Source organism: Chiloscyllium punctatum, chromosome 12 (assembly GCF_047496795.1).
Source record: "Chiloscyllium punctatum isolate Juve2018m chromosome 12, sChiPun1.3, whole genome shotgun sequence".
In the NCBI taxonomy this organism is placed as follows: domain Eukaryota; kingdom Metazoa; phylum Chordata; class Chondrichthyes; order Orectolobiformes; family Hemiscylliidae; genus Chiloscyllium; species Chiloscyllium punctatum.
The window spans coordinates 59335771-59363369 of NC_092750.1; the positions used below are offsets into that span (position 1 = coordinate 59335771).

Here is a 27599-nt window from a genome sequence, read left to right on the forward strand (position 1 = left end):
CTATATTAGCATTAATCTTGATACCATCGCTCACATAATCAATTTGTTTTATTCCGCAGGAGGACCTAACTCGATCTTTGTTGCCAGTTGGATGTTGCTGCATATTGTTTTTTGTAAGCTAGGATATGCAGTACTGCTTGGTTAGTATCAGATTTAGTAATTTTGTTTCTCCCCTTCTCCACTCCAAAAATAATTAGTTTTATTTTGGATGTGGTCCCATGTTAGAATGTTGATCAATAGTAGTTTACTTTGATCATGCGTGCTATGCAGCTAAATCCAGTCTATAACCAGAAGGAAATGGTGAATGCATTAAAGGCCTGAAGGGCCAAATGGCCTAGACCTGCGCTAAAATCCTTTGTTCCAATGTCCTCATTTGGTAACCACACAAAAGGGTCACGTCGGCACAATCACATAAGAAACCTGGTTCATTTTCTTTTGCTTCAAAGCCTCTGAACATTGCAGTTGGGGTTTATCTTTCCTCCCCAGGATGATTTTAGATTAATGAATGGTTGTGGTGAGGAAAGTAAGATTGTATAAACTTAGTATGATCCAGCCAGATATGGTGATGGTTGGCTTTATAGGTTGCTGTCTAGATTATGTGTAAGCCTGCACTACAGGGAATTGAGAAAGCAGAGATGATAGTACTAAGAGAATTACCAAATGAGAGTGGGTTGAGGTCTAACTAGCATCAACACATCAGCAGTGGAGATATGACAGTAATTTAGCACATCAATGATTGCAAAAGTTGTATGGTAAACTAAAGCCAAAGGTTTGGCATTTGGAAGTCTGAAAATGTAATTGTTATTGACTTGGATGAATGTTTTATTCTAGGATAGTGACAGTTTTGAGGGAAATTGAGTTAGAATGAGATATGGGGGAGTGTATGTGATGAGAAATTGATTAGAGGCCCTGGTAAAAAGCTGAAGGAGGTGGAGATTGTTTTCCAAGGCCTTTCAGTTATAGTACAGTGAATGATGAGCATCTGTCAAAGCTCTTGGGCTGTACGCTTGACTTAGAGTGTACATTGTGAACATTAGGTTCATGGAGAAACATTTGTTTCTATTGTCCTTCCTGTCATTTTCTATCTGACATGTTTCGCCCTCCGGTTATAAGCTTGATGGGATAAATATATTACGAATTTTGAGGCCTCTAAGAATGAAAAATGCCATATGAAGACAAGTTGAATTTTGTTCCTGCTTCTGTAACTTTAAAGTTGAAATGTTTTTAATATACTTTTACATTTACAGTGTTATGACTTAAGTTTTTTTGGGGACAAAATGAATATAGGTTGAAGAGGGTGGAAGGAACAGAGAAGGAGAGCAGTGAATTGAAGGAAAAAAAATGATATATACTCAGATGAAGGTCATCAAGGCTGAGTAGTTGCTCTGCATCGAGGCTGAGTAAGAAAACAATAGGTATCCTAGTATTGTGGTGTAAGGTTACCACCCTATAACCAACAGTTGGAAGACTCTCCCTTGTAACTCACTTTTTTTAAATTCAGTCTACTTGTGGAACTTTTGTGATATCTTAAATGATTAGCTCAGATTCATTCCAGTGTGTTACCCTGACGGAATTGTTTTTATGTATGTTGCAGTGAACTACAGAGGATCCAGTGGCTTTGGACAAGACAGTATTCGCTCACTGACTGGTAACATAGGAATCCAAGATGTAAAAGATGTACAGGTTAGGAGTTAGCCAACAGATTACATGAGAAAAGATGGTGCAAAATGAACTGCAGAAGGGTTGCAGCTCATCTAACATTAGCCATGTTTGAAACAAAAACAGAAAATGCTGTAGAAACTTAGAAGAGAGAAACAAATTAATGTTTTGTCCAGTATGACTCTTCAGAACCGTAAAATGCTGGAGAGTGAAAATTTTTATGATGTTGACTAAGCACAAAGTCAAGGCACACTATTAGTTTGTAAGTTATTGTAGCAAACCATATCAGCATTCTTCAGTCTCTTTCAAAAAATGCAGCACTTTATTGTATGACTTTTCCTTTTCAAACATGAGTGAATCACTGATAATTCATTGTTCTCCCTCCACAGGCATTCCTAATAGTAGATGACTTCGGGAATGCTAGGTGTTGACTGTATAACTATTTTAAAAATGAGATTTTATTTGCAAGGTTTATGTATAAAAGAGTAATGGTTATAAATACCAAATGCGCTTGAGTGCTGTGGCACGTGCCACATGTTTCATTCTGTAATCTTCATTAAGTGCGAAAATTAATTCTTGTGTGTGTCAGTCCTCCAGAGTACTTGTAAAAAAATTGCTGGAAGAGATGCTTGGACTCAGAGTGGTTGCTGATCCTGAGGACTTAAAACTAAGTCACATATTGTTATTGTGTTGACTTCAACATTTAGCCTACAAGTGTTCATTTCAGAACTAATAGAGTTGTTGAACTAACTGAGTCTCAAGTGCTTGCATTTTCAGTTGTGCCACTTCTTATGACATGCGAAACTTACATTGACTTTTTCCCACAACTTGGTGATGGTTCAAACTAGAATTTTTGCATGCAAACAAGCAAAATCAAAACTGGGCATTCTCACTATGCTATCATGACCCAATAATTCGATTAGCGGCTTCAGGTTTGATCCTTGGTCTGCGTTAATTGGCTAATGTCAGGTGACATTCAAGCGTTCTGGCTCCTAACATTTTGCAGTGATTGTACTGAAAATAAAATAAGTTTGTGTCCCGTAAACCCAGGAATGACTGATTAAAAAGCCTTCTGGATGATCATACTTATACAGCACATATCTCACCCACACAGACCAAGATGATCTCATACTTGTGCCAGGCAATACTGTGTGTCAACACTGGATGGGCTGACCACTATCTATGACATATAGAGTCATAGAGCTGTACAGCATGGAAACAGACCCTTCAGCTCAACTTGTCTATGCCGACCAGGTATCCTAACCTAATCTGGGTCCCATTTGCCAGTACTTGGCCCATATCCCTCTAAAAACCCTACCTATTCATATACCCATCCAAATGCCTTTTAAATGTTGTAATTGTACCAGCCTCCACCACTTCCTCTGGCAGCTCATTCCATACACACACCACCCACTGTGTGAAAAAGTCCCTTAGGTCCCTTTGTATCTATCCCGTCTCAGCCTAAACATACCCTCTCGTTCTGGACTCTCCCACCCCAGGGAAAAGACTTGGTCTCTATATCCTATCCATGCCCATCACGATTTTATAAACCTCTATAAGGTCACCCGTTAGCCTCTGACGCTCTAGGGCAAACAGCCCCAGCCTATTTAGCCTCTCCCTGCAGCTCAAATCCTCCAACCCTGGCAAATTATGTTGGATGTGTGCATGACCACTATCAGCTAACATGGTAGGGTTTTCTAGCAGGGTTTCTTATGACTAAATTGCCTACTAGCATGGTTTACATTGAATAATGGTGAGATCTGGAGGAGAAGGACTGATCACCTCTGGAAGTCTGCAACACTTAATGCATTTCAGTGAGATACATTACGTGCATTGTGCTTTTTACTTTGAAAAATTTCATTTTGCTATTATTGACATGCAGTGACACAGATCAGGGATTGTTAGACTTTAAAAATAAGGACATTAAAGAATGCCAGATTGATATGTCTACATATGGAATGCAGAGAAGAAAAACACTTGGCACCAGCTGTGGCTGTATATTTGGCATGAAACTTCTTGATGTTGGCCTTTGCTCAAGACTTACTTGTACATTTACATAAAGAGCTTAGTCATTCACAAAATAAAAAGTTTGTCCCTTGTAACCAAATCTTTTATGACTGCGTTGCACATCAACAATTTCAGCTTGGTACAAGAATTAGAGTGCATTAATTGAGAAAAGAAACTCTTGGCTAAAGGAGTTTGCTTGGAAGGTGGAGAAAGAAAATCTTGTCTTGTCAAATAGTTGATTTGTGAAATGGAGTGCAGATCAATCATGGTTTGTTGGGAGCATTACAGTAAGGGTTGATTAGGACATTGTCCAGAAAGGTGTCTGTTTTTGTACTGCATTTCCAAAAGCTTCACTTTTATTTCAGTACGCTGCTGAAAATCTGTTAAAAGAAGGGGTTGTGGATTCTCAGAAGGTGTTGCTGATTGGTGGCTCTCATGGAGGCTTTATTGGCTGTCATCTGATTAGCCAATATCCTGGTTTCTACAAGGCCTTTGCCACAAGGAATCCTGTCATTAATCTTGCTTCCAAGCTGGGGACAACAGACATTCCTGACCAGTGAGTGCAGACTTTCGTTCCTGGAATCAGTATGTTTTAAAATAATATATTAGATTTTGTAATTGGGTGTGCAACCATGCATGCCAGTGTAAAGAATACATCCTTTTGTAGATTCCTATTCTGATGATGAGTAATATTCTGATGCCAAACTGAGATCATGTGTGCTCTCTTTCCTGTGGGAGCCAGATTTTATTTCAACTGAATACAGCCTGATAAAAGTCTTTTTCAATTGGTTCTAAGATTTGAGTTACAACACAGTTGGGGAAAGTACTGGGGTAGTGGTAATGCCACTGGACTAGTAATCCGGATATTATCTCACCCACCCACTCCATCCCTGTTGTTCCGCCATCATTCTTCCCTTGCAGATTCACGTCCCTTCAGCGTCTTTGCATTCTCCCCCATCTGCAGAGACCTTTCGTCCAACCCTCACTTCCCAGGCCTCAGTATTTGCTTGCTTCACTTCCCACCAGCCCTTCAACAGTTCCTTTTTTGTCCAGCCACTTACTCAAGCTTCTGGCCCTGTTTCCTTTGTACTGCCCCTCCTACCTCTGATTCTGCTTGGCCTGAGGAGACCTGCTCACCACCAGCACTCACCATTGCTCACCAATCACAGGCAGCTTTCCTCTGCACTTGCTTTTGCTAGGTTCGCTATGAGCCCATCAGCAGCAAACTTGGGAGGGGAACTGTTCATCACAGGTTCTTACCGTTCCAACTTTGGGGAAGGGGATACCTTTTTGATCCGTTGCCCATGTGATTAAATTTTATGTGCGGTGTGGCCAATATTGTGAGAAAATTCACTTCTCCCATATATTTGAGTTTCTAACTCCCCAAAATCTCTCCGTTCACAAAGCAAGTGTGTGACAGGGTATTCTCCGTTTGCAGCTACAACACTCAAGAAGGTGACCACCATTCAGGTCAAAGCTGCCTGCTTGATGAACAGCCCATCCGCCACTTTTACATCACCAATGCCAAGTGGCAGCAATATGTACAATGAATAAGATGCCTTGCAGCAATTCACCAAGGCCTGTTAGACAGCACCTGACAAATGGTGACCTCTATCACCAGACAAGACAGCAGATACATGGGAGCAAGTATCATCTGCAAGTTCCCGTCAAGAAATACACCATCCTGACTTTGAATTATGTCACTGTTATTTTGCTGTCACTGGGTCAAATTCATGAAACCCTATTTCAAACTGCATTGCAGTAATACTGTAGAATGTGGTGATGATCTGCCTTCTTGAACCACTGTAAAGGGCAATTAAAGATGGGCAAACAATACCCACTTTGCATGAATTTGTTTTGAAAACACTGATCGTAAAGATAGTTGGTGTGGGAAAGGGAGATATCATGTTAGTGTAATTGAGCACTGTTCTCAGTTTCAAGCAGAGGCAATGACTGGAGATGACCAGAAACCCCTAAATGTTAACCTAAGAACATAAGAAATATCAGGATCAAGCTGCCTAAAAATCTTACCCTTCAAACACATCATCCTCAAACACTTGCGCAAAGAACATCTTCCCCTTCCCACCCTCTCAGCATTCCGCAAGGACCCTTCCCTCCGACAGTCCTTGGTTCATTCCACCCCACCACCGGACCCCAAGGAACTTTCCCCTGCAACCAGAAAAAATGCAAAACTTCTAGTCCACTACCTCCCTTAGCTCCATTCAGGGTCCCAAATAGTCCTTCCAGGTGAGACCAAGATTTACTTGCCTCTTTTCCAACCTAGTTTACTGCATCAGGTGCTCCCAGTGTGGTTGTCTTCACATCGAGGCGATCGAATGTAAACTTAAGGAATGGCTCACTGAGAGATCACTGCTGGGTCCGTAGGAGCCGACTGGACCTCCCAGTCACTGCCCATTTTAATTTCCTTTCCCACTCCCTTTCCGACATTACCATCCTTGACAACCTCCAATGCCAAAACAAACCACAGGGCCTATTGGAGGAACAGCACCTTAACTTCCGTCTGGGCATCCTACAGCCCGGAGGACTCAGCATTGAGTTGTCCAAGTTCAAATAACCTCCCTCCCCATTCCCCGCCGCCCTTCCCAGCCCCTTCCCCTTCCTGCCACTGCTTCCTGCCACCAATCAGATTCATTCCTCCCATTGACCAACCAGATCCTACCCTCTACCTGTCCTCACCTATCCCCACTTCACCACCCTGCCCCTGCTTTTACCTTTTATCTTCAGCTTCTCCCCCGCCCCCGACACCCACCCCCAGTCCTGAAGAAGGGTTACACCCGAAACGTTGACTTCTACACCACTTGATGCTGCCTGGCTTGCTGTGTTCTTCCAGCCTCCTGCCTGTCTACTTCAAGCCTGTCTGCCATTTTGAAAGATCATGGCTGATTTGACCCAGGCCCCAACTTCTCTTTTGTGCTAACTCCTCATAGCCTTCAACTCCTTGATATTCTATCTACCTCTTTTTCAATATTTACACTGATCTAGTCTCCACCAATCTATGGGGTAGAGAATCTTAAAGATGCATAATAACTTGGCCTCCACTTTCTTTTGGGGCAATGAGTTCCACAGATTTACAACTCTCTGAAGAAATTCCTCCTCCTCTCAGCTCTAAAGGATAGTCCCTTCAATCTGAGGCTCTGCCTTCTGATCTTAGTCTCTCCTAATAGTGGAAACATCTTCTCCATGTCCAATCTAGCCAGGCCTCCCAGTATTCTGTAAATTTCAATGAGATTTCCCCCTCGTCATTCTAAATTCCAAAGAATGTAGACCCAGAGTCTTCAACCCCTCATCATATGACAAGCCCTTCATTCTTTGGGTCGTTCTTGCAAGCCTCTTCTGGACCCTCTCCAAGGTCAGCATTTACTTTAGATACAGGATCTAAAACCGCTCAGTATTCCGAATGCAGTTTGATCAGAGCCTTATTCAGCCTGAACATTGCATCCCTGCTCTTATATTCTAGCCATCTTGAAATGAATGCTAATATTTCATTTGCCTTCCTAATTGCCAACTTAACCTACATCTTAACTTTAAGAGAATCCTGAACTAGGGCTCCCAATCCCTGTGTGCTTCAGATTTCCAAAGCTTTTCCCCATTTAGAAATTAATCTCTGCCTCTGTTCTTCCTACCACAGTGTATAATGTCACACTTTCCCACAGTATATTCCAGCTGCCACTTTTTGCCCACTCTCCTAGTTTGTCTCAGTCCTTCTGCAGCCTTCCTGTACACGACCTATCCCTCTACCTATCTTTGTATAATCTGCAAATTTAGCAACAATGTGCACCATTTCTAAATTCACTCGGAGAGCATGGGCTTCCTTCATTCGGATCATTAATGTATAATGTGAGTAGTTGTGATCCCAACACTGACCCCTGTGAAACTTGATTAGTGACCAGCTGTCATCCTGAAAAAGATGTTTACATTAGCCATTTTTCAGTCTTCTGGGATCCTCCCTGACTCCAGTGATTCCTGGAAGATCACAACCAATGCCTTGACAATCTTGTCAGCTATCTCCCTCAGAACTCAGGGCGTAATTCATCTGACCCAGGTCACTTATCCACCTTCAGATCTTTCGGCTTCCCCAGCACCACCTTCTTAGTGATGGCCACTAATCTCACCTCTGCCTCTCACTTTCTTGAAGTCATTAAACCTGGAAGTAGGCGGAAGAGGTGCAGATAACACCTCTGGGAGTGGCAACAAGCAGGGGACTGCAGAAGGGGTAATAGAGGGTGGGAATGGGAGCTGGTAGGAAAAAGGTCTATCAGCATTGAGAGTACGAATGGAAGTGCTAAGGAAAAAGTCAGTTGCATGTGGAAGCCACAGAACTAGAAATATGTGGCCAACAGCACTGAAGTGAAATTCTCAACATCAGCTGATATTTTTCACTATTTTATCAATAAAGTTAAAACAAAAGTGTTGGCTGAGTAAGCATTCAGCAGGAACTGGTTGTATAAGATTCCACGGAGACGGTGGTTGTCTGTAATCATTTTATTACAATAACTTTAATTTGCTTAGGGTGAATGTCTTCAGCACTTTCACCAATTCCATCATTGTCATTTGATTGCATTTCAGTGTTTTTTCTTTATTACTTTACGATACTGCAACGTACAGTTCTCTGATACTGTTTTTAAAAAGTTGGTCAGAATGAATTTTTCATCAAACATTTTTCCATCAGTTCAATAGCTTTTGGGACTTGGGAGTACTGGCTATTCAAAAACCCACAATAGTGTAATGGTACCATGCACAGCAACAGTAAACACACCAAGCTTATAGTATATAGATATTAAATTGACTCCCATTTTGGATAAAATTGGGTTAGGAGCATGCTTAATGGAGGCTGTACTGGCCTTATTCACAGAGGGAGGGCAAATTGAAAGGTTTCCTATCTAACATTCACTACCTCTTGGGCAAAGAGGACCTACTCACCATAGACTTGAATCTCGATGCCCATATCTTAAAAACACAGGCAAACCTTGGTGTAAAACACATGGGATTATAACTATCAACAAAACAAAAGTTCTGCTAAATATCTGATGGTGTGATTTGTTCTATGATTTTCTCCCAACAGTACCATGGTGCAGGCTGGCTTTGATTTTGTCCCGGACCAATTGCCAACTCCTTCTGTACTGACAGCTCTGTTGAGCAAATCACCTATCACAAATGCGGCTCGGGTACGTAGTACATTTTTGTTTCTGCATTTAAAAAGAGTTTTTTTTTTCTGAAGAGCTTGGGTGCAAGACTCATCTGAACTGAGGATAGTTTGTTTTAATTGATGTGTAGAATTTCTAAGCTTATGGCATGGTGGTGTACTATTGTGCACAATCTCACTTGGTCTAGAGTTATTGTTATAACTGAATCCCACACACCCTCCAGCTGCAGATCTTATCCTAATATTAAATAGAGTGAGGCCATCCAGGATAAATGACCAAAACAGGATGTCCTCAAGGCATTTCACTGTCACACTTACTGATACCAACAAGAGTCTGCAAGCAAGCATTTATTAGCTGTTAGATTGATAGTAAAATGACAAACAGCAGAAAGTAAATTTATCAGGAAACCAGATTTGGAAATCAGTATTTTCCAGAATGTTCTAAATATAGTTACAGTGTGAAATTATGTTGCAGTCTTGTGTGTGTGTCAGTTAGTGCAAATGCCACTTGAGTTAAAGGGAAAGCTAAATGTAGCTCTAAACATATAACTGGCATGAAACAGATGGAAGTCTGTGGGTGATGTGTAACAAAGACAGTATCTATTGTTATAATTGGAACATAACAAATGTGTTGGCAATCTAACCCCACTACTTCACGACTTGCACCATTAATATAAGTGTTTTAATTTAAGCACCATTGACCAAAATGACCAATTGTTTCCTTTTTGATAGTGCTATCCAGAATAAAAAACTTTCATCGTGAACTCAAAATATTTTACAAAGGGTGAAAAAGCACACCTTAGTAGTTGATGGTTTGTAAACAAAGGATAAGATTTTATGATGAAGAATCACCAGACTTGAAATGTTAACTGTGTTGTCTCCCCACAGATATTGCCAGACTTGCTGAGTTTCACCAGCAATTTCGGTTTTTGTTTAAGATTTTAGGAATTCTCAGGGTCCACTGAGGCTTCCTGTTGGAAAAAAAATCAAATTGCTAATAGCCAAAGATTGAAAGAAGATTTCCCAAACCAGCCTCAGTTTGGATGGAAGTCAAGCTGATTCCAGGTCTTTGGAAAATGGCCACAGTTTTCACTGTTTACAATATAGTCAAAATACTGCTGTGTGGAAACTTTATCAGATTTCCAAAGACTTCAGTTAAAAGAGGGAAAGAGAGAGATTACAGCCTAACGGCAGACTTTGGAGAATTTCTTCCTTCCTTCCTGACTCCATACATTTGAAACAGAAATCAAGTAATTCAGGATATTAGGAATCACTTCTCCAAATATAAAATAGCGTAGGTTTGGAACACTCTCCCTCAAATGGCAGTCAATACTAATTCAATTGTTTAAAAAAAAATTGTGTCTCATATTTAAATTTATTAAGCAAGGGAAATGGGCTCAAGGCAGGCTTATGGAGTTAGGCCACAAATCAGACCATACATTCATTAAGGTCCATGATCTTCATGAATAGCTGAACGGGCTCAAGGGGTTGAATGGTCTACTCCTGTTCCTATATTTCTATAATGGCTGATCCGGTATCTCAGTGCTATGTTTGCACTTTCTCCCATTCCCCTTGACGCCTTTAAAATCTGGGAAATCACAGCATTCTATCAGTTTACTTCTACAGAGTGTCAGACATCATTAAAATATCCATTTGGCCATGTCCATTTTTTAAGCAGGATCAGGTTCAGTTGATTTTTCACACAACTTCTCCTGAAGCAACATCATATATGCACTTGACTGAAAAGGAAAATGTTCACTGTGAAATAAAACCAACTTAAACCACTGAAATAAAATCATACTCTTTATCACTTTGTTACCACTTCTGTGGCATATCTACCATTGAGGGCTTGAAGAACCAGCTGAGGAGAAAACAGGAAGTCATTAAGTTTTCAGTTTGACCAAAATTAATGTTAAAAGGTATTAATTCCCAGGAATTTATTTTCTCTCTCTAATTTTACAAAATGGAGTGTCATATCCCTTTGAGGTAAGTAACTGTGTAGTACTTTTGTCTTTTAGGTGACAACTCCAGTTCTGATATTGTTAGGTGAAAAAGACAAACGGGTTAACCCATCGCAAGGCCTTGAGTTGTATCGTGCACTGAAAGTCAGAGATGTTCCTGTGCGGTAAGCTCTGTACTACTAAGTTGAACAATGGGAGTTGTGATGATCCAATGGGCTCATGAAGCTGTTAACTGGGATTATACCTGGCAATAAAAGACTCACCTTCATATTAAAGATCTGTTCAATTTATGTCATGAAATCCAGAGCTATGATGTCCATGAATGTTCTCCAGAAAATTAACCCTTGCCAAGACTACAAACCAAATGGTCTTTGCCACATATTCATTTGAGTGCATTGACTAGTGTTTTCAAGCACTCAATAATCCAATATGGAGACGATTGTCAGAAGCTTAGAAGTCTAACAAAAAAAAAATCACCATTAATCATCATGTAACAAATGATTTGATGAATAGTTCCCATATTAAGTCCCTATTTGGTGGTTTACATTATCTATGAATGCATGGCACCTTCCAGTAAGATATTAGAAAAGGAACTAAATTTTAAATAGACAGAACTCTCTAATTAGAAGTTGTTCCAATAGTTAACTTTCCCTACACTGTGGTCCAGCTAGCTAAAGGGTCAGAGGTAGGGGAAGGATTGTAAAATTTACTGTGGGTCAGAGCCATAAAATGGGTAATGGTGGCTTGGCCACAAATCCTATCTCCTGGTTGATTGTCTTCACTCGAATTGACAATGAAGAGAACTGTCAGGCCAGTGTATAATCCACAACTAATCTGCCACAGTCCATTTTACATCTCTAGTGAAGCCGAAGTTTTACCCCAGCTGTCTGACTGACACCGTATTGACTTTCATTTTAAATTCTTCTTGTTTTAAGTTATAATCTTCTCTTGCTTTTGACCTTCATTTGCCACCCACTATTATTCAGAAAAATGGATCATTGAACATAGATCAGTACAGCATAAGAACAGAGCCTTTGGTCCAACTATGCCTGTGCCAAACATGACACCTTTCTAAAGGAATCCCTTCTACCTGCACATGGTCCACATCTCTTTCTTCCCTGCCTGTTCATCTGTCTGTCTAAATGCCTTTTAATGTTGTTATCACATCTGCTCCTACTATCTCCTCTGTTAATGTGTTTCAGACATGTACTGCACTGTAAAATGTCTTGCCTCAACATCTCCAAAATTTTCCTCTCTCACCATTTCCACTTTGGGGAAAAAAATCCTCTGTAACCATCCACCCTATCCATGCCTCTCATAATTTTATATACTTCTATCACATCGCCCCTCAGCCTCCAAATCCCTAGTGAAAATAACCCAAGTTTTCCCAACCTCTCCTTATAAGTAATACACTCCAATCCAGACAATACCCTGGTAAACCTCTTTTTTACTCTCTGCAAAGCCTTCGCATCCTTCCAAAACTGAGGTGACCAGAACTGCACACAATACTCCAAATGGAGCCTAACTAAAGTTTTATACAGTTGCCAACATTTATGTTGAAGCCCATACAATGAAGACAAGCAGACCATGTGCCTTCTTTACCATTATACCCACTTGTGTTACCACTTATAGGTAGCTGTGGACTTGCAGCGGAGCTCTGTATATCAATGCTGCTAAAAGTCCTCTATACTGTTTCTGTTGCATTTGACTTTCCAAAATGCCTCATTTCACACATGTCCAGATTAAACTCAGTCTGTCATTTCTCACCCCAAATTTCAAACTGATCTAAATCCTATTGCATACTTTGACAAGTTCCCTCACGACACACATATTCAATTTTTGTGGTGTCTGCAAACGTACTAATCAAACCACCTATATTTTCATCCAGAACACAAAAAACAGAAGTCCTAGCACTGATCCTTGTAGAACGCCATGGGTCACAGATCTCCAGTCAGCAAAACACCCCAGTGTATCTTCTGTGACCAAACCAATTTTGTCTTCAACTTACTAATTCACCATGGATCCCAGGTCACTTAATCTTCTGGACCAGTCTGCCATGAGAGACCTTGTCAAATGCTTTAGTAAAGTCTGTGTAGACAGCTTCCATTCCCTTACCTTCATCAATAATTTGTGTCATTTCCTCCAAAAAAAAGTCAAATTTGTGAGACAAGAACTCCTGTACAAAGCCACTCCTGGACAAAACTACCCTGATAAATCCATTCTTTTCCAGCTGTGAGTGAATCCTGTCACTAAGAACCTTCTTAAGTAATTTTCCTCCTCACCAGCCTATGATTTTCTGGATTATCGTTGTTGCCTTTCTTAAACAAAGGAACAACATTGGTTAATCTCCAGTCTTCTGGGACCTCACCTGTGGCTAAACAGGATACAAAGATCTCAGTCAAGGCATCAGCAATCTCTTCGCTTGCCTCCGAATCCGTCAAGCCCTGGAGACTTGTCCACCTTGATGCCTTTCAAGATGCACATCACCTCCCTCTTAATGTCAATGTGTGAACATATTCCTCCCTAATCTTACCATCATCATGCCTTTCTCCTTGGTGAATACCAAAAATGAAGTACTCATTAAGAACCTCATCCAGTTCCTCTGGCTTCAAACATAAATTGCCTAATTTGAGTGGATCTACCTTTTCTCTAGCTACCCTCTTGTTCTTAATATAGATACAAAATGGTTTGGGATTCTCCTTAATTCTATTTACCAAAGACATTTGATTGCCCTTTTTAGCTGTTGTAATTCTAAAAGGTCTTTCCCGCTTTTGTTATATTTCTCAAGAGCCTTGTTTAAGTTTAGTTTCCTTAAACTTACATATGCTTGCTTTTTCTTTTTTTTTGCCTTTTTTTCAGTGCTTTCATTTCCTCCGTTTAATCAACGTGAAAGGAATACATTTAGTTGAGTCAAAAAACGGCTATAATCTCTTTTGAACATGCATAACTATATAAGGGTATTGCATGTATTAGTTTAGTCACTCTTATAAATGAATCACTGACTTTACTTCCTCTCTGCAGTAGTGCAGACAAGTGTGCTAATTGTGTATTTGTGTTGTGGATTTGCATTAATTGTGTTTGCCATCTGTGGAGAAAGAATACAGGTTGAGCCACTTAGTATTATTGTGCTTAGTTTTGCAACAACCGCATGTTTCAAATGTTTTTTAGATTCTAATGAATAAAGATTGTCATCAAGCTGCAGCTATCAATTTATCATTGGAAAAAATAGAAGATATTACTCTGAGGAAATTTCACCATCTCGAAGTTAGCAAAGGAGTTCCAGTTGTTTATACTCTTTTGAAAATGATGAAACCAAATTATTGAATAACATGAAAAGCAGCCCTAAGTTTAAATTCAACCAGCTTCTATGGTAGGATTTGAATCAATGTTCCCAATGCATGAATCTGGACTACTGGAATTCTAGGCCAGCAATTTTTAACCACGAAGCCACTCCCTTCCCCTATCATTTTTGTGTTCACGTCTGAAGTGGGACTTGAGTCTTAACATTTTGGTTCAGAGCCAAGAATATTATCAATTCAACCACAACATTATCTTTATATTTGGAGGTTTTCGCAATGAGTACTATTCAAACTGACACCAAGAAAAACTCACTGGATTTTAATTCCAGTGTTTTAACCACTAAATCGTCACACCTTCAATCTACAACCAATGCATAATGAATGACAATAGACAATAGACAATAGGTGCAGGAGTAGGCCATTCTGCCCTTCGAGCCTGCACCACCATTCAATATGATCATGGCTGATCATCCTTAATCAGTATCCTGTTCCTACCTTATCTCCATAACCCTTGATTCCACAATCCTTGAGTGCTCTATCCAACTCTTTCTTAAATGAATCCAGAGACTGGGCCTCCACTGCCCTCTGCCCTCTGGGACAGAGCATTCCACACAGCCACCACTCTCTGAGTGAAGAAGTTTCTCCTCATCTCTGTCCTAAATGGTCTACCCCATATTTTTAAGCTGTGTCCTCTGGTTTGGCACTCACCCATCAGCGGAAACATGTTTCCTGCCTCCAGAGTGCCCAATCCTTTAATAATCTTATATGTCTCAATCAGATCCCCTCTCAGTCTTCTAAACTCAAGGATATACAAGCCCAGTCGCTCCAGTCTTTCAGCGTTAGGTAATCCCGCCATTCCAGGAATTGACCTCATGAACCTATGCTGCACTCCCTCAAGAGCCAGAATGTCTTTCCTCAAATTTGGAGACCAGAACTGCACACAGTACTCCAGGGCCCTGTACAGATGCAGAAGACCCTCTTTGCTTCTGTACTCAATCCCTCTTGTTATGAAGGCCAGCATGCTATTAGCCTTCTTCACTACCTGCTGCACCTGCATGCTTACCTTCATTGACTGGTGTACAAGAACACCCAGATCTCTCTACTGTTATGACCTGTGAAAGACAAATCATAACCAGTATGCAAAGTAAAACAATTAAAGAACAAACTGAACTTTGGCAGTATTGCCAAAGAGAAACGCTTAGGTTTGTGATGATTAAATATTGACAATCCCAGGTACTGATTAATCATTGCCAAGTAAAGGAATTGCCATGAAGATTGAATTGACAATACCATAAATATTCTGATAAGCAATAAAAGAAGACTATGAACATCTTATAATTTGCACATTTTGTTAAGCACGTGTTCCCCATATCCATGTATTATTAGTGACTACTGTCCATATGATTAAAAGCCCCAAACATATGCTGGCTAAGAATTGGGAAGAATACAAGATTCTCGGTATTTATTAACAAGGGCATTTTTGCATTTCTATCTCATTTTATGTTGTGAAAATATTCAGCTGATAAATAGGTTATGATACTTTATTTGTATAACAGGATGTGATATGTCCTGCTGTTCACAGTCAAAGTTTATTGGAGTCTCTGGGGAGGTGCTGGTGTTGTGGTAATGTTACAGGACTTTCAATCCAATGCTCTGGGGTACTTTGAATTTGAATTTGATAAAGTTCTGGAATTAATGGCAATCACTGTCAATCATTATAAAAGCCCATCTCCTTCACTGTGACGAAGGAAATCAGTTGTCCTTTCTTGGTCTAATATACATGTGACTCTAGACTCTCAGCAATGTGGTTGAGTCAACTGCCCTTTGGGTAGTTAGGGATGGGAAATAAATGTTGGCCCCTCAAGCACCACTCAATTTTTCAAAGAAGTCTGTTTGCATATGGATATGTAGGTATGTTCCTTTCTCAACATTGACAACATTCATTCAGATTTTCTGGTCCTGGCTGTCCTGGGAGAAAAAAATGCTGATTGAAAACCAAAAACAGCAGGAGTTTCCTTAAAGGATGTAGGGATCTCTTAAGCATTGGGCCTTGGCTGATGGTAAAAATACTTTGTTTAACTTCCCTGCAAAATACTGGGTGACTAAGCAAAAAAGGTAAAACTCTAAAGACACTGTTCTTCATCAGAAATAAAATTTTGATTTCTTTCATCATTTAGGTTATTATGGTATCCTGACGACAGCCACTCGCTCTCTAAAGTTGGCACAGAAGTTGATGTTTTCATGAATATTGCTTTGTGGTTTAACTTTGCACTGGATATAACTAAAGCAGCTTGAGACAGTTTAACATGAAAAATAATCTAACTCAACTGAATATGTGATGCTGCTTATTTTAATCAGCAGGTGCTTAGAGTGTATTTCCTTTTAGCTATTTGGCAAGGCTGCACATCCCCTTGCATTTGTACAAAATTCATTTAATTTAGTGCTAATTTGATTCAGTGGCATCACCCTTTCCTCTGAAATAATTATGGATTCATACCATATTCACAAATGTGAAGATAATCTGAGCTGACAATTCAGTGCAGTAATAAGAGTGAAGTTTTGTTTCAGATGGTGTATTTTTTGCATTAGTTATTAAATAGATTAAAATAAATTAAATTACCCATTTAGGAATATAGAAATTGACCCATACAATTATTTTGAAAAAATGGTGAGTAGAACTTCTTCAATGCTTAGCCCTAGCCATAACCAGCAAAAGACACTAGCTGACCAAATGCTGTTTGAGGACCTGATTATTGGCTACCATGTTTTCCTGCAAATTAGTGGCAAACATTGTAGTAACCTATTGGCTGTGAAACACTTCAGGATGTGAAAATCAGTACAATAATACATACTCTTATCTTTCCAAACTCGAAAATTTCAAATAATGGTTTTTCTGGCTGTAGGTAGCCAATCCTTCATAGAATAGAATCTTAAAATTCCTACAGTGGAGATAGAGGGCATTTAGCTCATCAAGTCTGCACTGACCTCTGAAGAGTGTCCACACAGACCTTCTTCCCACCCCCCAACCAAATCCCCTTAGCCTTGTATTTACCATAGCTAATCCACCTAGCATGCACACCCCTGGACACTACATGGCAATTTAGCAAGGCCAATAGACTTAACCTGCACATCTTTGGACTGTGGGAGGAAACCCACGCAGTATGGGGAGAAAGTATAAACTCCGCACGAATAGTCATCCAATGTTGGAATTGGACCTGGATTCCTGGCACTGAGAGTTAGCAGTACCAATCACTGTGACACCGTGCCACTGGTTTAGGTGAGTGGATCAGACAAGCATAATGGTCATGGCAATGCATTACTTTTTTAAAAAAAATCTCCTGTGTATATACCTTCTTAAAATTCAGATCAGGTTACAGAATAAAAATACTTTGTTACTGATCACAGTGGGAAAAACTACTTGTATGTCATACAATGCATATTTCCAAGCTAAATTTGTGGTGAGTTGAAACGTTAGGCTCTATTATAATTAATGACTGTAGCCAAAGTTAGAGTGCTATGATTGGAAAAGTTTTTTTTCTATCAATTAATGACCTGACCTTGAGTACAAAATTTCTTTTTTGCAATGTGTCTTGTTCATTCTTGCGTATGGTTGATGTGAATATAGATTTAAGATAAACTGATTGTATTTCAATTTGTGCACTTTAATTTTTAAACATTATGACTGTTTATGTTATGAGTCAGACACTAAAGGTATCAGTGAAAATTCAGACGTTCAGGTTTAGACTCTCTTAATGCCTGTGCTAGGTCAATCTCTCTGACGATCTTGGCATTGATGATTTTGTTCCAATCAATTGTTGTGTGTGTAAATGGCAGTTGGCGCCGAAGACCCTTAAGAAGACAATCCAACTTCTGATAATTCTCCATTAGACCAACCTGGAGGAAGAGAGCATAGAAGGATAATCACTTGCAGCTCAGAATGCAAAAGATTCCACTTTCAGTCACTTGTAAAGTTGCTTTACAATCAATTCTAACTTGACAATCGGTTTACAATGGATTACAGTTAAAATGTGCTTCAGTAATAAAAATCAAAGTTTTTTGCTATCTTCATGAAGCAATGCAATTGTGTTTATTTGAGAAGGAAATGAATTATGTTTCATCACTATAGATGCCATTTGCAAATGATGTAATCTCTGGCTGCTATACAATTTATACACTATCTTAGTGTTGTAGGCAATCAAGAAAGTCTTTACAATAAAGATAGTGGTCCACCTAAACCAGAAAACACATCTTCAAATCAGGTCTTGAGGAAGTTATCTGTGACTAACAAATGACCCATTCTTTGGAGAGCAATTTAGAGCAAGTTAGCTTGACTTATGCATCATCTAGAAAATGCTGACTGGCTATGTTTTAAGAAAATAAAATTGAAAGAGAAACAGATTCATAAAGGATACACACCTGTCACCTGACCTCCTTTGTGGTTACTATGGATGTTCAGGAATTTGTTTTCAATATAAATTGCAGTTGGCTAAAATTGACTAAAAACCTTTGCTCTCAGCCATCCACTTCAGATTTAATTAAGTCCTTCTCAAGACGTGTGAGTCTATGGAAAGGAAAGCTTTTTTTTTGCTTATCTCTAATTGTCCTTAAGAAGATGATGCAAGGTCACCTGGAATACTGTGTTCTATGTGGAAAAGTTACTTGTGCAGCACTTGTGTAGAGTTCCAAGATTTTGAATCCATGTTGAAGCAGAAGTGCAAAACAGCATCTAAGTCTGGATAGTGTGAAGCATGGAGGTGAATAAATATATTTATGTGAAGTCCAGTAGTTTGAGTGGTACTGTGTGCTGGTTGAATCCTCAGATCCTACACAATCTCTCAAAAGAAGGTCTGTGTGTGGGGGCTAAAGCTGTACACTGGAAGAATTGGAGAAAAACACAGTTGGCTATTTTGCAGTGAAATCAATTTGGTTTTTACTGATAGGTGAAAGTAGTACTGCATAGGAAGCAAGAGATTTTGATTCTTGCAGTTTTTTTAAACAAAAATACTACTTGTGTACTAGTTTTATAGCATAAAGCAACTGCATGTTTGTTTTTTTATCGTGAATTATTCAACAATGTATTACCCAATAGAGTGTAATCTTAGCTATTGACCGGCTATCAGATTGCAACATTTTATTAACATCACCACAGTGGGTCTTTTTTACTCAGCTGGCAGTAAGCCTAAGTTTTCAATGTTTAACATCTAAAATTGCAAAACACAAACTGCAGTACAAAAGGATTGATTCATGGCAAGGTCTTAGGGAAGTAAAAAGAATGCAAAAGTTTCAATGTATTGTTAATCCTTTAAGCCACATAAACATACAGTTGTCATCCTTTTTTAAGGATAGGACTAACTGTACTTGAAAAGAAAGGGCCAGTAAAATATAAATTCTTGCGATGATGTACTGATAAAGGCTGCCTTTATATCTATCATCACCATTGATCTGAATAGTGTGGAAAGCAAATTTGGACAGTAAGTCTGTCATGTTATTCCTAATTACCTTCTATCTTGATTCCATTCATCTGAGCAATATAATGCTAGTGAATGCCATTAGCAGGTTTTTACTTGATGAATCAGAAAACATAATGAATAGGTAACATATGCTGTGGTAGAGCTACCTGAAATTCAGTGTCAGCGTTTTCAATAACTTTCACAAACTCTGCAGCTCCTTCACTTTCATTCTAGTGAAAGAAAGAAGATGGAAATGTAAGACAGGTCGTCAACCTCCTGTGACATCAAACGAGTGAGAGAATGTGATCATTGACTCACGTTTCAGCTCTCTCTGTCTTGTTGTTTTGTCTCTTCTGCCTTTCTCTTTTTCTGTCCTGCCTGCCTTCCCCAAGCCTCTTTTTGCTTTTGCCTTTTGCTTGGAAGTTGATGGGGATGTCACTCTGCTTAAGATAAGGTGCCACCAATAGTTGCATTTGGGGCTGGTGGTTGTACAAAAAATGGGAGCCTTCAGTCTATTTCTACCCTCCCCTGAATGACTGTCCTAACCTCATTTAATACCTTCTTTTCCCTGCCCACACTCAACTATTTCCAGTGATTGAATGGATGTTGATCTGAGATTAAGTGCATATGAGTTAGTTTTTTAACGCAGCGTCGGGAGTCTATGAAATATAATACTTGTGTTAGTGAAGCAGAGACCAGATCAATTAACCAGATCAAGTTAGGCAGGCAGTTCAAGGTAAGGTGAATAGAGAGCTATGAGAATAAAATGGCACATAGAATAAGAAGTACTACATGTGTAGGATAAACTGGAAGCCCAATCACTACTTTCATGTTCTAATCTCGATTATGGTTATTGGTAACCCCTGCCCCATTCATTATTCCATTAGCCATTTCCCATTGTGTCCTTGCTTTTGTCACAGCTGCTATATAATCCTATTCAATCAACCCTCTGGTCTTCTGTTGTCCCTTAATCTTGCGCTCACAGCATCATTTTAGTTCTAACATCATGTTTTCGCAATCTGGAAGCTGAACTTGTCATATCAAAGAGAGCTTACTGGTGCGAGGTTCTGCTGTATAAACTAGAGTTTAGAACCAGTTTTATAAGAGCAGATCCCTTGCTGGTGCATAAAATTGCACGGATATATACACTTGGATATAATGTATATTTTCCTTACCTTTAGAGCAAGGTTTTGTTTCACTTGAACATTGTTGGTCAAATTGATGTTACCCTCCTCAAAGTAATGAGCCTGAGGGAGGAAAAGTTAGAATGAAAATTTAAAAACCTCATATGTTTATCTGTGTCCCATTTTCTCTTACTACCAATATTCCTTACACATTATTTCATCAAGGCAATGGTTGGGTGAATTTGGATGAATGTGAACAGAAAACATGATGGCACAGGCAAATAAGAATGGGCTTATCCATTGATACGATGAAAGATGAAATCTGGAACAGTGTGAATTGGGAACTGACACTGTATTCTAGTTATGTTTTTGAAATGTCATATGGAAATTGTTTTCTCCAAGAAGTTGATGTTATATTTATTAAATTGAAACAAAAAAAAATTTTAAACAAAAAGTTGCATTGGGACAATTGAGGGACAGGGAGGGAAAAAAACTTTTTTAACATCATCCACAACTAAAAGGAGAACTGGAGAATCTTGTAAATCCATGATTTATGGGTGAACCAGCTTTGTGCATCAAGGTATGTTGCTCAAAATGGCATGACATTTAATCAACGATATGCTATCTCTCATCATTCCTAGCATTAGTCATGTTTGCTAACTGATTATCCTTGTCAATGCTTTGCTAACTTTGCTAGGTTGTAAATGTACATGTCTAGTATAAATTCACCATAACCTCCCTTGCTTGTAATGTATGCTCATATTAATAAATCCCATGCTTTATTCATTGCTCTTTGCACCTGTCTTTCAATGATTCGTCAACTTTTTGTTTGTGGGATGCAGGCCTATCTGTTCTCAAATGATTCTCAAGGTTTGTTTATTGCCCATCCCTCGTTGCCCAGAGGACTTGTAAAAGTCTGTTGGATTGCTGTGGGTCTGGAGTTGGATATAGGCCAGAGTGGGTAAGGACAGCAAATCTCCTTCACATTAATGAACCAGATGAGTTTTTAGAACAATTGACAGTACTTACAAGGCCAGCTTTTTATTTCATTCTTTTACTGAATTCAAAATTCACAATCTGGTACTGTGGGATTTGAACCCATGGCCTATAACTTTGGTGCTCAGTGACATCACCACTTTGCTAGTAGTTTCTCTACATATACTCACACCCTTCTGCACTTTCTCACCCTTAAAAATTGTACCTCTTATTTTCTGTCAATGTTCTTTGTACCACAATGTATAATACCTGCATTGACTTTCATCTTCCATCTATCTGCTCACTCCATCAACTTGTCTACATCTTTTTGGAGCTCTACATTGTCCCGTCAGTTTAACAATGTTTCTAAGTTTCCTATCATCAGCAAACTTTGAAATTATCTCCTACATTTGAACTCTGACTTCAAATCATTGATAGGAAAAGCAAGAGTCCTAAAATCAATCCCTGAGAAACTCCATTCTTCCAGCATTGATTTTTACACTGTTTCCTATCACTGTCAGGTATTATCTATATTGTAATCTCTTTTACTACATGAGCTATACTTGTCTGTTGTGAAGCTTCATACCAGATGCTTCTTGAGAGTCCATGTACACTACACCAATGATATTTACTTCCTTGACCCTTTGTTAATTTTTTAAAAATGGAGATAGAAGATACAAGATAATATATTTTTAGTATTAATCTGTAATATGGTGAATATAGCATTATGGCTGGGCTTGGAAACATATTCCATAAAGAACGGCTTTGATAAGAACTCAGAAATATGATTTTTAGCCCCTTGAGCCTCTTGTCATCCAATTAAATCATGGCTGATCCGCCACTGACCTCTATATGTCATATCTGTGAATACCTTTGCTTAATAAATTATCTATAAAGCTCACACTTAAAAAGTAACCAGACTTTTGGCATCCATTGGTATCTGTAGAAGAACATTTCAAATTTGTCTCTAATCTTGCAAGATGCTTTAAGTTTATAAATGCTTCCTAATTTCACTTTTGAAAGGTCTGGCTCTAATTTTAAGACAGTGCTCCTAGTCTTGGACTCTCCACCTTGTTTCTTTCTACCCACCTGATCTATTTCCTTGAAGATCTTGAAAGGTTGAATCAAATCAGACCTTAGGTTTTATTCTCTGGCATTTAGAATTTCAGTGTGTGTAATCGCTCCGCTTAGTTTAATCCCTGGAATCTAAGTATCTTTCTGATAAATCCATACTGTGCTCCACCAATCCCATCCTGCAAATTGTAAACCTACTCATATCCCTCCTGCTGCTCAATTTCTTAATCAAGTCAATAATTTGCCTTCAATTTCATGAGCTTCACCTTTAGCTCATGGTCTTTTATGAGCAATTTTTTCAAATATTTGTGAAAGTTTGAAGTTCAAAAGTGCTACAAAAGATTCAGTTGCTTCTTTGCAGCTTTCACATGAAGGTCAGGTAGGGACTGAGAACGGACAGATAAAGGAAGAGAATCCATGCAGAATATCCTCGGACAACATAGAAGCAAAGGAAGACACAAAGCGACAAAACACAGTCAGTTGATAGAAGGAAATCAATCAACAGAAAGGAGGCACTCTCATGTAAAAATGGGGTTTGTCAATCAAATGTAACATGAACTCAAAAAGGGAGCATGCTGTAAGAAAACTCAAAAAGGGATCATGCTGTAAGGTTGAGTAAAATAGAAGTTGATGGGAAGGGTGAGGGCAGTAACAAATTAAAAATACTATCTATGAATGCACAAAGCATTAGAAATAAAATGGATGAGCTTGAGGCTCTTTTGGAAATTGGCAGATACAATACTGTGGGGATAACTGAGACATGGCTTCAAGTGGACAGGGCCTGGGAAATGAATATTCAAGGCTACGTGTGCTATCGTACGGACAGACTGATGGGTAAAGGGGGTGGGGTGGCCATGTTGGTAAGGGATGATATTCAGTCCCTTGTGCGGGGGGGACCTAGAATCAGAGGATGTAGAGTCAGTATGGATAGAGCTGAGAAATTCTAAGAGTAAAAAGACCCTCTTGGGAGTTATCTACAGGTCCCCAAACAGTAATCTGGATGTCGGATGTAAGTTGAATCAGGAGCTGAAATTGGCCTGTCACAAAGATGTTACTACAGTTGTTATGGGGGATTTCAGCATGCAGGTAGACTGGGAGAATCAGGATGGTATTGGATCTCAAGAAAGAGACTTTGTGGAGTGCCTCCGAGATGGATTCTTAGAACAGCTGGTGCTGGAGCCTACCAGGGAGAAGGCAATTCTGGAGCGGGTATTGTGCAACGAACAAGAATTGGTCAAGGACCTTGAAGTGAAGGACCCATTGGGAAGTAGTGACCATAATACAATAAGTTTCAATCTGCAATTTGAGAGGGAGAGGGTACAATCGGAAGTGACAATATTTCAGTTGAATAAAGGGAACTATGGAGCTGTGAGGGAGGAGCTGGCCAAAGTTCCATGGTGCAATACCTTAGCAGGGATGACAGTGGAGGAACAATGGCAGATATTTCTGTGTATAATGCAGAAGATGCAGGATCAGTTCATTCCAAAAAGGAAGAAAGATCCTAGGAGGAGGCATGGGTGGCTGTGGCTGACGAGGGAAGTTAAGAAACATAGAAAGTTAAAAGAGAAAAAATATAACATAGCAAAGATAAGCGGGAAAACGGAGGACTGGGAAGGTTTTAAAGAACAACAGAGGATTACTAAGACGGAAATACACAGAGAAAAAATGAGGTACGAAGGTAAACTGGCCAAAAATATAAAGGAGGATAGGAAAAGCTTTTTTAGGTATATGAAAGGCAAAAAAATGGTTAAGACTAAAATTGGGCCCTTGAAGACAGAAACAGGGGAATATATTACGGGTAACAAAGAAATGGCAGAAGAATTGAATTGGTACTTCAGATCTCTGTTCACTGGGGAAGACACAAGCAATCTCCCTGAGGTAACAGTGGCTGAAGGACCTGCACTTAAGGGAATTTATATTTGCCAGGAATTGATGTTGGAGAGACTGTTAGGTCTGAAGGTTGATAAGTCCCTGGGGCCTGATGGTCCACATCCCAGGCTACTGAAGGAGGTGGCTCGAGAAATCATGGATGCGTTGGTAATCATTTTCCAGAGTTCGATAGATTTGGGATCAGTTCCTGTGGATTGTAGGGTGGCTAATGTACCACTTTTTAAGAAAGGTGGGAGAGAGAAAGCAGGAAATTATAGACCAGTTAGTCTGACCTCAGTGGTGGGAAAGATGCTGGAGTCTATTATAAAGGATGAAATTACGACGCATCTGGATAGTAGTAACAGGATAGGTCAGAGTCAGCATGGATTTATGAAGGGGAAATCATGCTTGACTAATCTTCTGGAATTTTTTGAGGATGTAACTCTGAAGATGGATGAGGGAGATCCAGTAGATGTAGTGTACCTGGACTTTCAGAAAGCTTTTGATAAAGTCCCACATAGGAGGTTAGTGAGCAAAATTAGGGCGCATGGTATTGGGGGCACAGTACTAACTTGGATTGAAAGTTGGTTGGCTGACAGGAAACAAAGAGTAGTGATAAACGGCTCCATTCAGAATGGCAGGCAGTGACCAGTGGGGTACCGCAGGGATCAATGCTGGGACCATAGCTTTTTACAATATATATTAATGATATAGAAGATGGTATTAGTAATAACATTAGCAAATTTGCTGATAATACTAAACTGGGTGACAGGGTGAAATGTGAGGAGGATGTTAGGAGATTACAGGGTGACCTGGACAGGTTTGGTGAGTGGTCAGATGCATGACAGATGCAGTTTAATGTGGATAAATGTATGGTTATCTACTTTGGTGGCAAGAACAGGAAGGCAGATTACTACCTAAATAGAATCAATTTAGGTAAAAGGGCAGTACAGAGAGATGTGGGTGTTCTTGTACACCAGTCAATGAAGGTAAGCATGCAGGTACTGCAGGTAGTGAAGAAGGCTAATAGCATGCTGGCCTTCATAACAAGAGGGATTGAGTATAGAAGCAAAGAGGTTCTTCTGCAGCTGTACAGGGCCCTGGTGAGACTACACCTGGAGTATTGTGTGCAGTTCTGGTCTCCAAACGTGAGGAAAGACATTCTGGCTATTGAGGGAGTGCAGCGTAGGTTCACGAGGTCAATTCCTGGAATGGCGGGACTACCTTACGCTGAAAGACTAGAGCGACTGGGCTTGTATACCCTTGAGTTTAGAAGACTGAGAGGGAATCTGATTGAGACATATAAGATTCTTAAAGGATTGGACACTCTGGAGGCACGAAACATGTTTCCGCTGATGGGTGAGTGCCGAACCAGAGGACACAGCTTAAAAATACGGGGTAGACCATTTAGGACAGAGATGAGGAGAAACTTCTTCACCCAGAGAGTGGTGGCTGTGTGGAATGCTCTGCCCCAGAGGGCAGTGGAGGCCCAGTCTCTGGATTCATTTAAGAAAGAGTTGGATAGAGCTCTCAAGGATTGTGGAATCAAGGGTTATGGAGATAAGGCAGGAACAGGATACTGATTAAGGATGATCAGCCATGATCATATTGAATGGTGGTGCTGGCTCAAAGGGCAGAATGGCCTAATCCTGCACCTATTGCCTATTATCTATTGTCTTGCATGAATCACATTGTGCCTGTGTAGCTGCTCTGCTTGTTTCTTGCTTTTTTTTGCTGAAGGAAGACATCAAGGTTTTACATCTTTCTGCATTGACTATTTTAGTATGCAAATAAAACATTGCTTTTTTTTCAAAAAAAGTTGAACTCTTTCTCCAAGTGTAGCTGTGAAATCACAGTACTACCTAACCTAGTGGTTTTGCTCCCAAACTCAGACAGAATTTGACAAGGCTTAGTGCTATTAGTCATGAAGAGGATCTTACACAACTGAATTTATTTTACACAAGACGAAATATGATGGTAGAGATGGGTTGGATTCTGCTTGTCTTGGTTTGTTCTTGAGGAAACTGCGGACTGTATGTTTTGAGTATCCGTTCTTCTTGAATACTTGTAACCAAGACAAGAAAACCAAACACAGCCAGAAACCCTAACCACCTTATCATACATCAAAGAAGTTTCAGAAATGACAGCCAGACTACTAAGACCCCTCGGAATCCTAGTAGCACACAAACCCACCAACACTCTCAAACAAAAACTAACAAACTTAAAAGACCCAGTTGAACCCATGGACAAAACCAACGTAATCTACAAAATTCCATGCAAGGACTGCCACAAACACTACGTAGGACAAACAGGAAGGAAGTTAGCCACCAGGATACACGAACACCAGCTAGCCACAAAAAGGCACGACCCTCTATCCCTCGTAGCCCTACACACGGAGGAAAAGAAAACCCACCAGTTCAACTGGGACAGCACATCTATCCTGGGACAGGCTAAGCAAAGACATGCCAGAGAATTACTAGAGGCCTGGCACTCCAACCACAACACTATAAACAAACACATAGATCTAGATACCATCTATCAGAAAATGAACAGGAAATTACATCACCACAAACTCCAGGAACCCCATCCAGGACAAACATATAAATAGAAAGCAGGAGACAACAGCTTCGCTTCACTTGGAGATCGCCACTGATGATGATGTTACCTAGCCAGGTAATGAAACGTCTGCATATCAAACCTGCAGCTCAGCGAGCAAACCTACACCCTATACCATTCCATTATTATCCATATGTACATCCAATGCTCATTTAAATGTCCTTAATGTCGGTGAGTCTATTACTGTTGCATGCAGGCCGTTCCACGCCCTACTACTCTCTGAGTAAAGAAACTACCCCCAATATTTGTCCTAAATCTATCACCCCTGAATTTAAAGCTATGTTCCCCTCGTGTTAACTTTCACCATCCAAGGAAAAAGACTCTCACTGTCCACCCCTATCTAACTGTCTGATTATCTTATACGTCTCTACTAAGTCACCTCTCAACCTCCTTCTCTCCAA

The 27599-nt window shown here is 39.8% G+C and overlaps 2 protein-coding genes across 4 annotated transcripts in view; one reads left to right on the forward strand and one right to left on the reverse strand.

Moving 5' to 3' along the window:
- Nucleotides 1-18152, forward strand: part of LOC140483867 (acylamino-acid-releasing enzyme-like) — a 60836-nt gene extending 42684 nt beyond the window's left edge. For all 3 annotated transcript variants that reach the window (XM_072582645.1, XM_072582646.1, XM_072582647.1), the window contains 6 exons: nucleotides 60-140; nucleotides 1595-1683; nucleotides 4032-4222; nucleotides 8750-8852; nucleotides 10849-10955; nucleotides 16268-18152. In XM_072582645.1, the coding sequence (XP_072438746.1) occupies nucleotides 60-140; nucleotides 1595-1683; nucleotides 4032-4222; nucleotides 8750-8852; nucleotides 10849-10955; nucleotides 16268-16385 (689 nt within the window). In that variant the 3' untranslated portion in view covers nucleotides 16386-18152. The remainder of the gene's footprint in view (nucleotides 1-59; nucleotides 141-1594; nucleotides 1684-4031; nucleotides 4223-8749; nucleotides 8853-10848; nucleotides 10956-16267) is intronic.
- Nucleotides 17805-27599, reverse strand: part of LOC140483868 (F-actin-capping protein subunit alpha-2-like) — a 65633-nt gene continuing 55838 nt past the window's right edge. The window contains exons 8-10 of the mRNA XM_072582648.1: nucleotides 20716-20787; nucleotides 19708-19770; nucleotides 17805-17984 (exon numbers count right to left, since the gene is read on the reverse strand). Of these exons, the coding sequence (XP_072438749.1) occupies nucleotides 17805-17984; nucleotides 19708-19770; nucleotides 20716-20787 (315 nt within the window). The remainder of the gene's footprint in view (nucleotides 17985-19707; nucleotides 19771-20715; nucleotides 20788-27599) is intronic.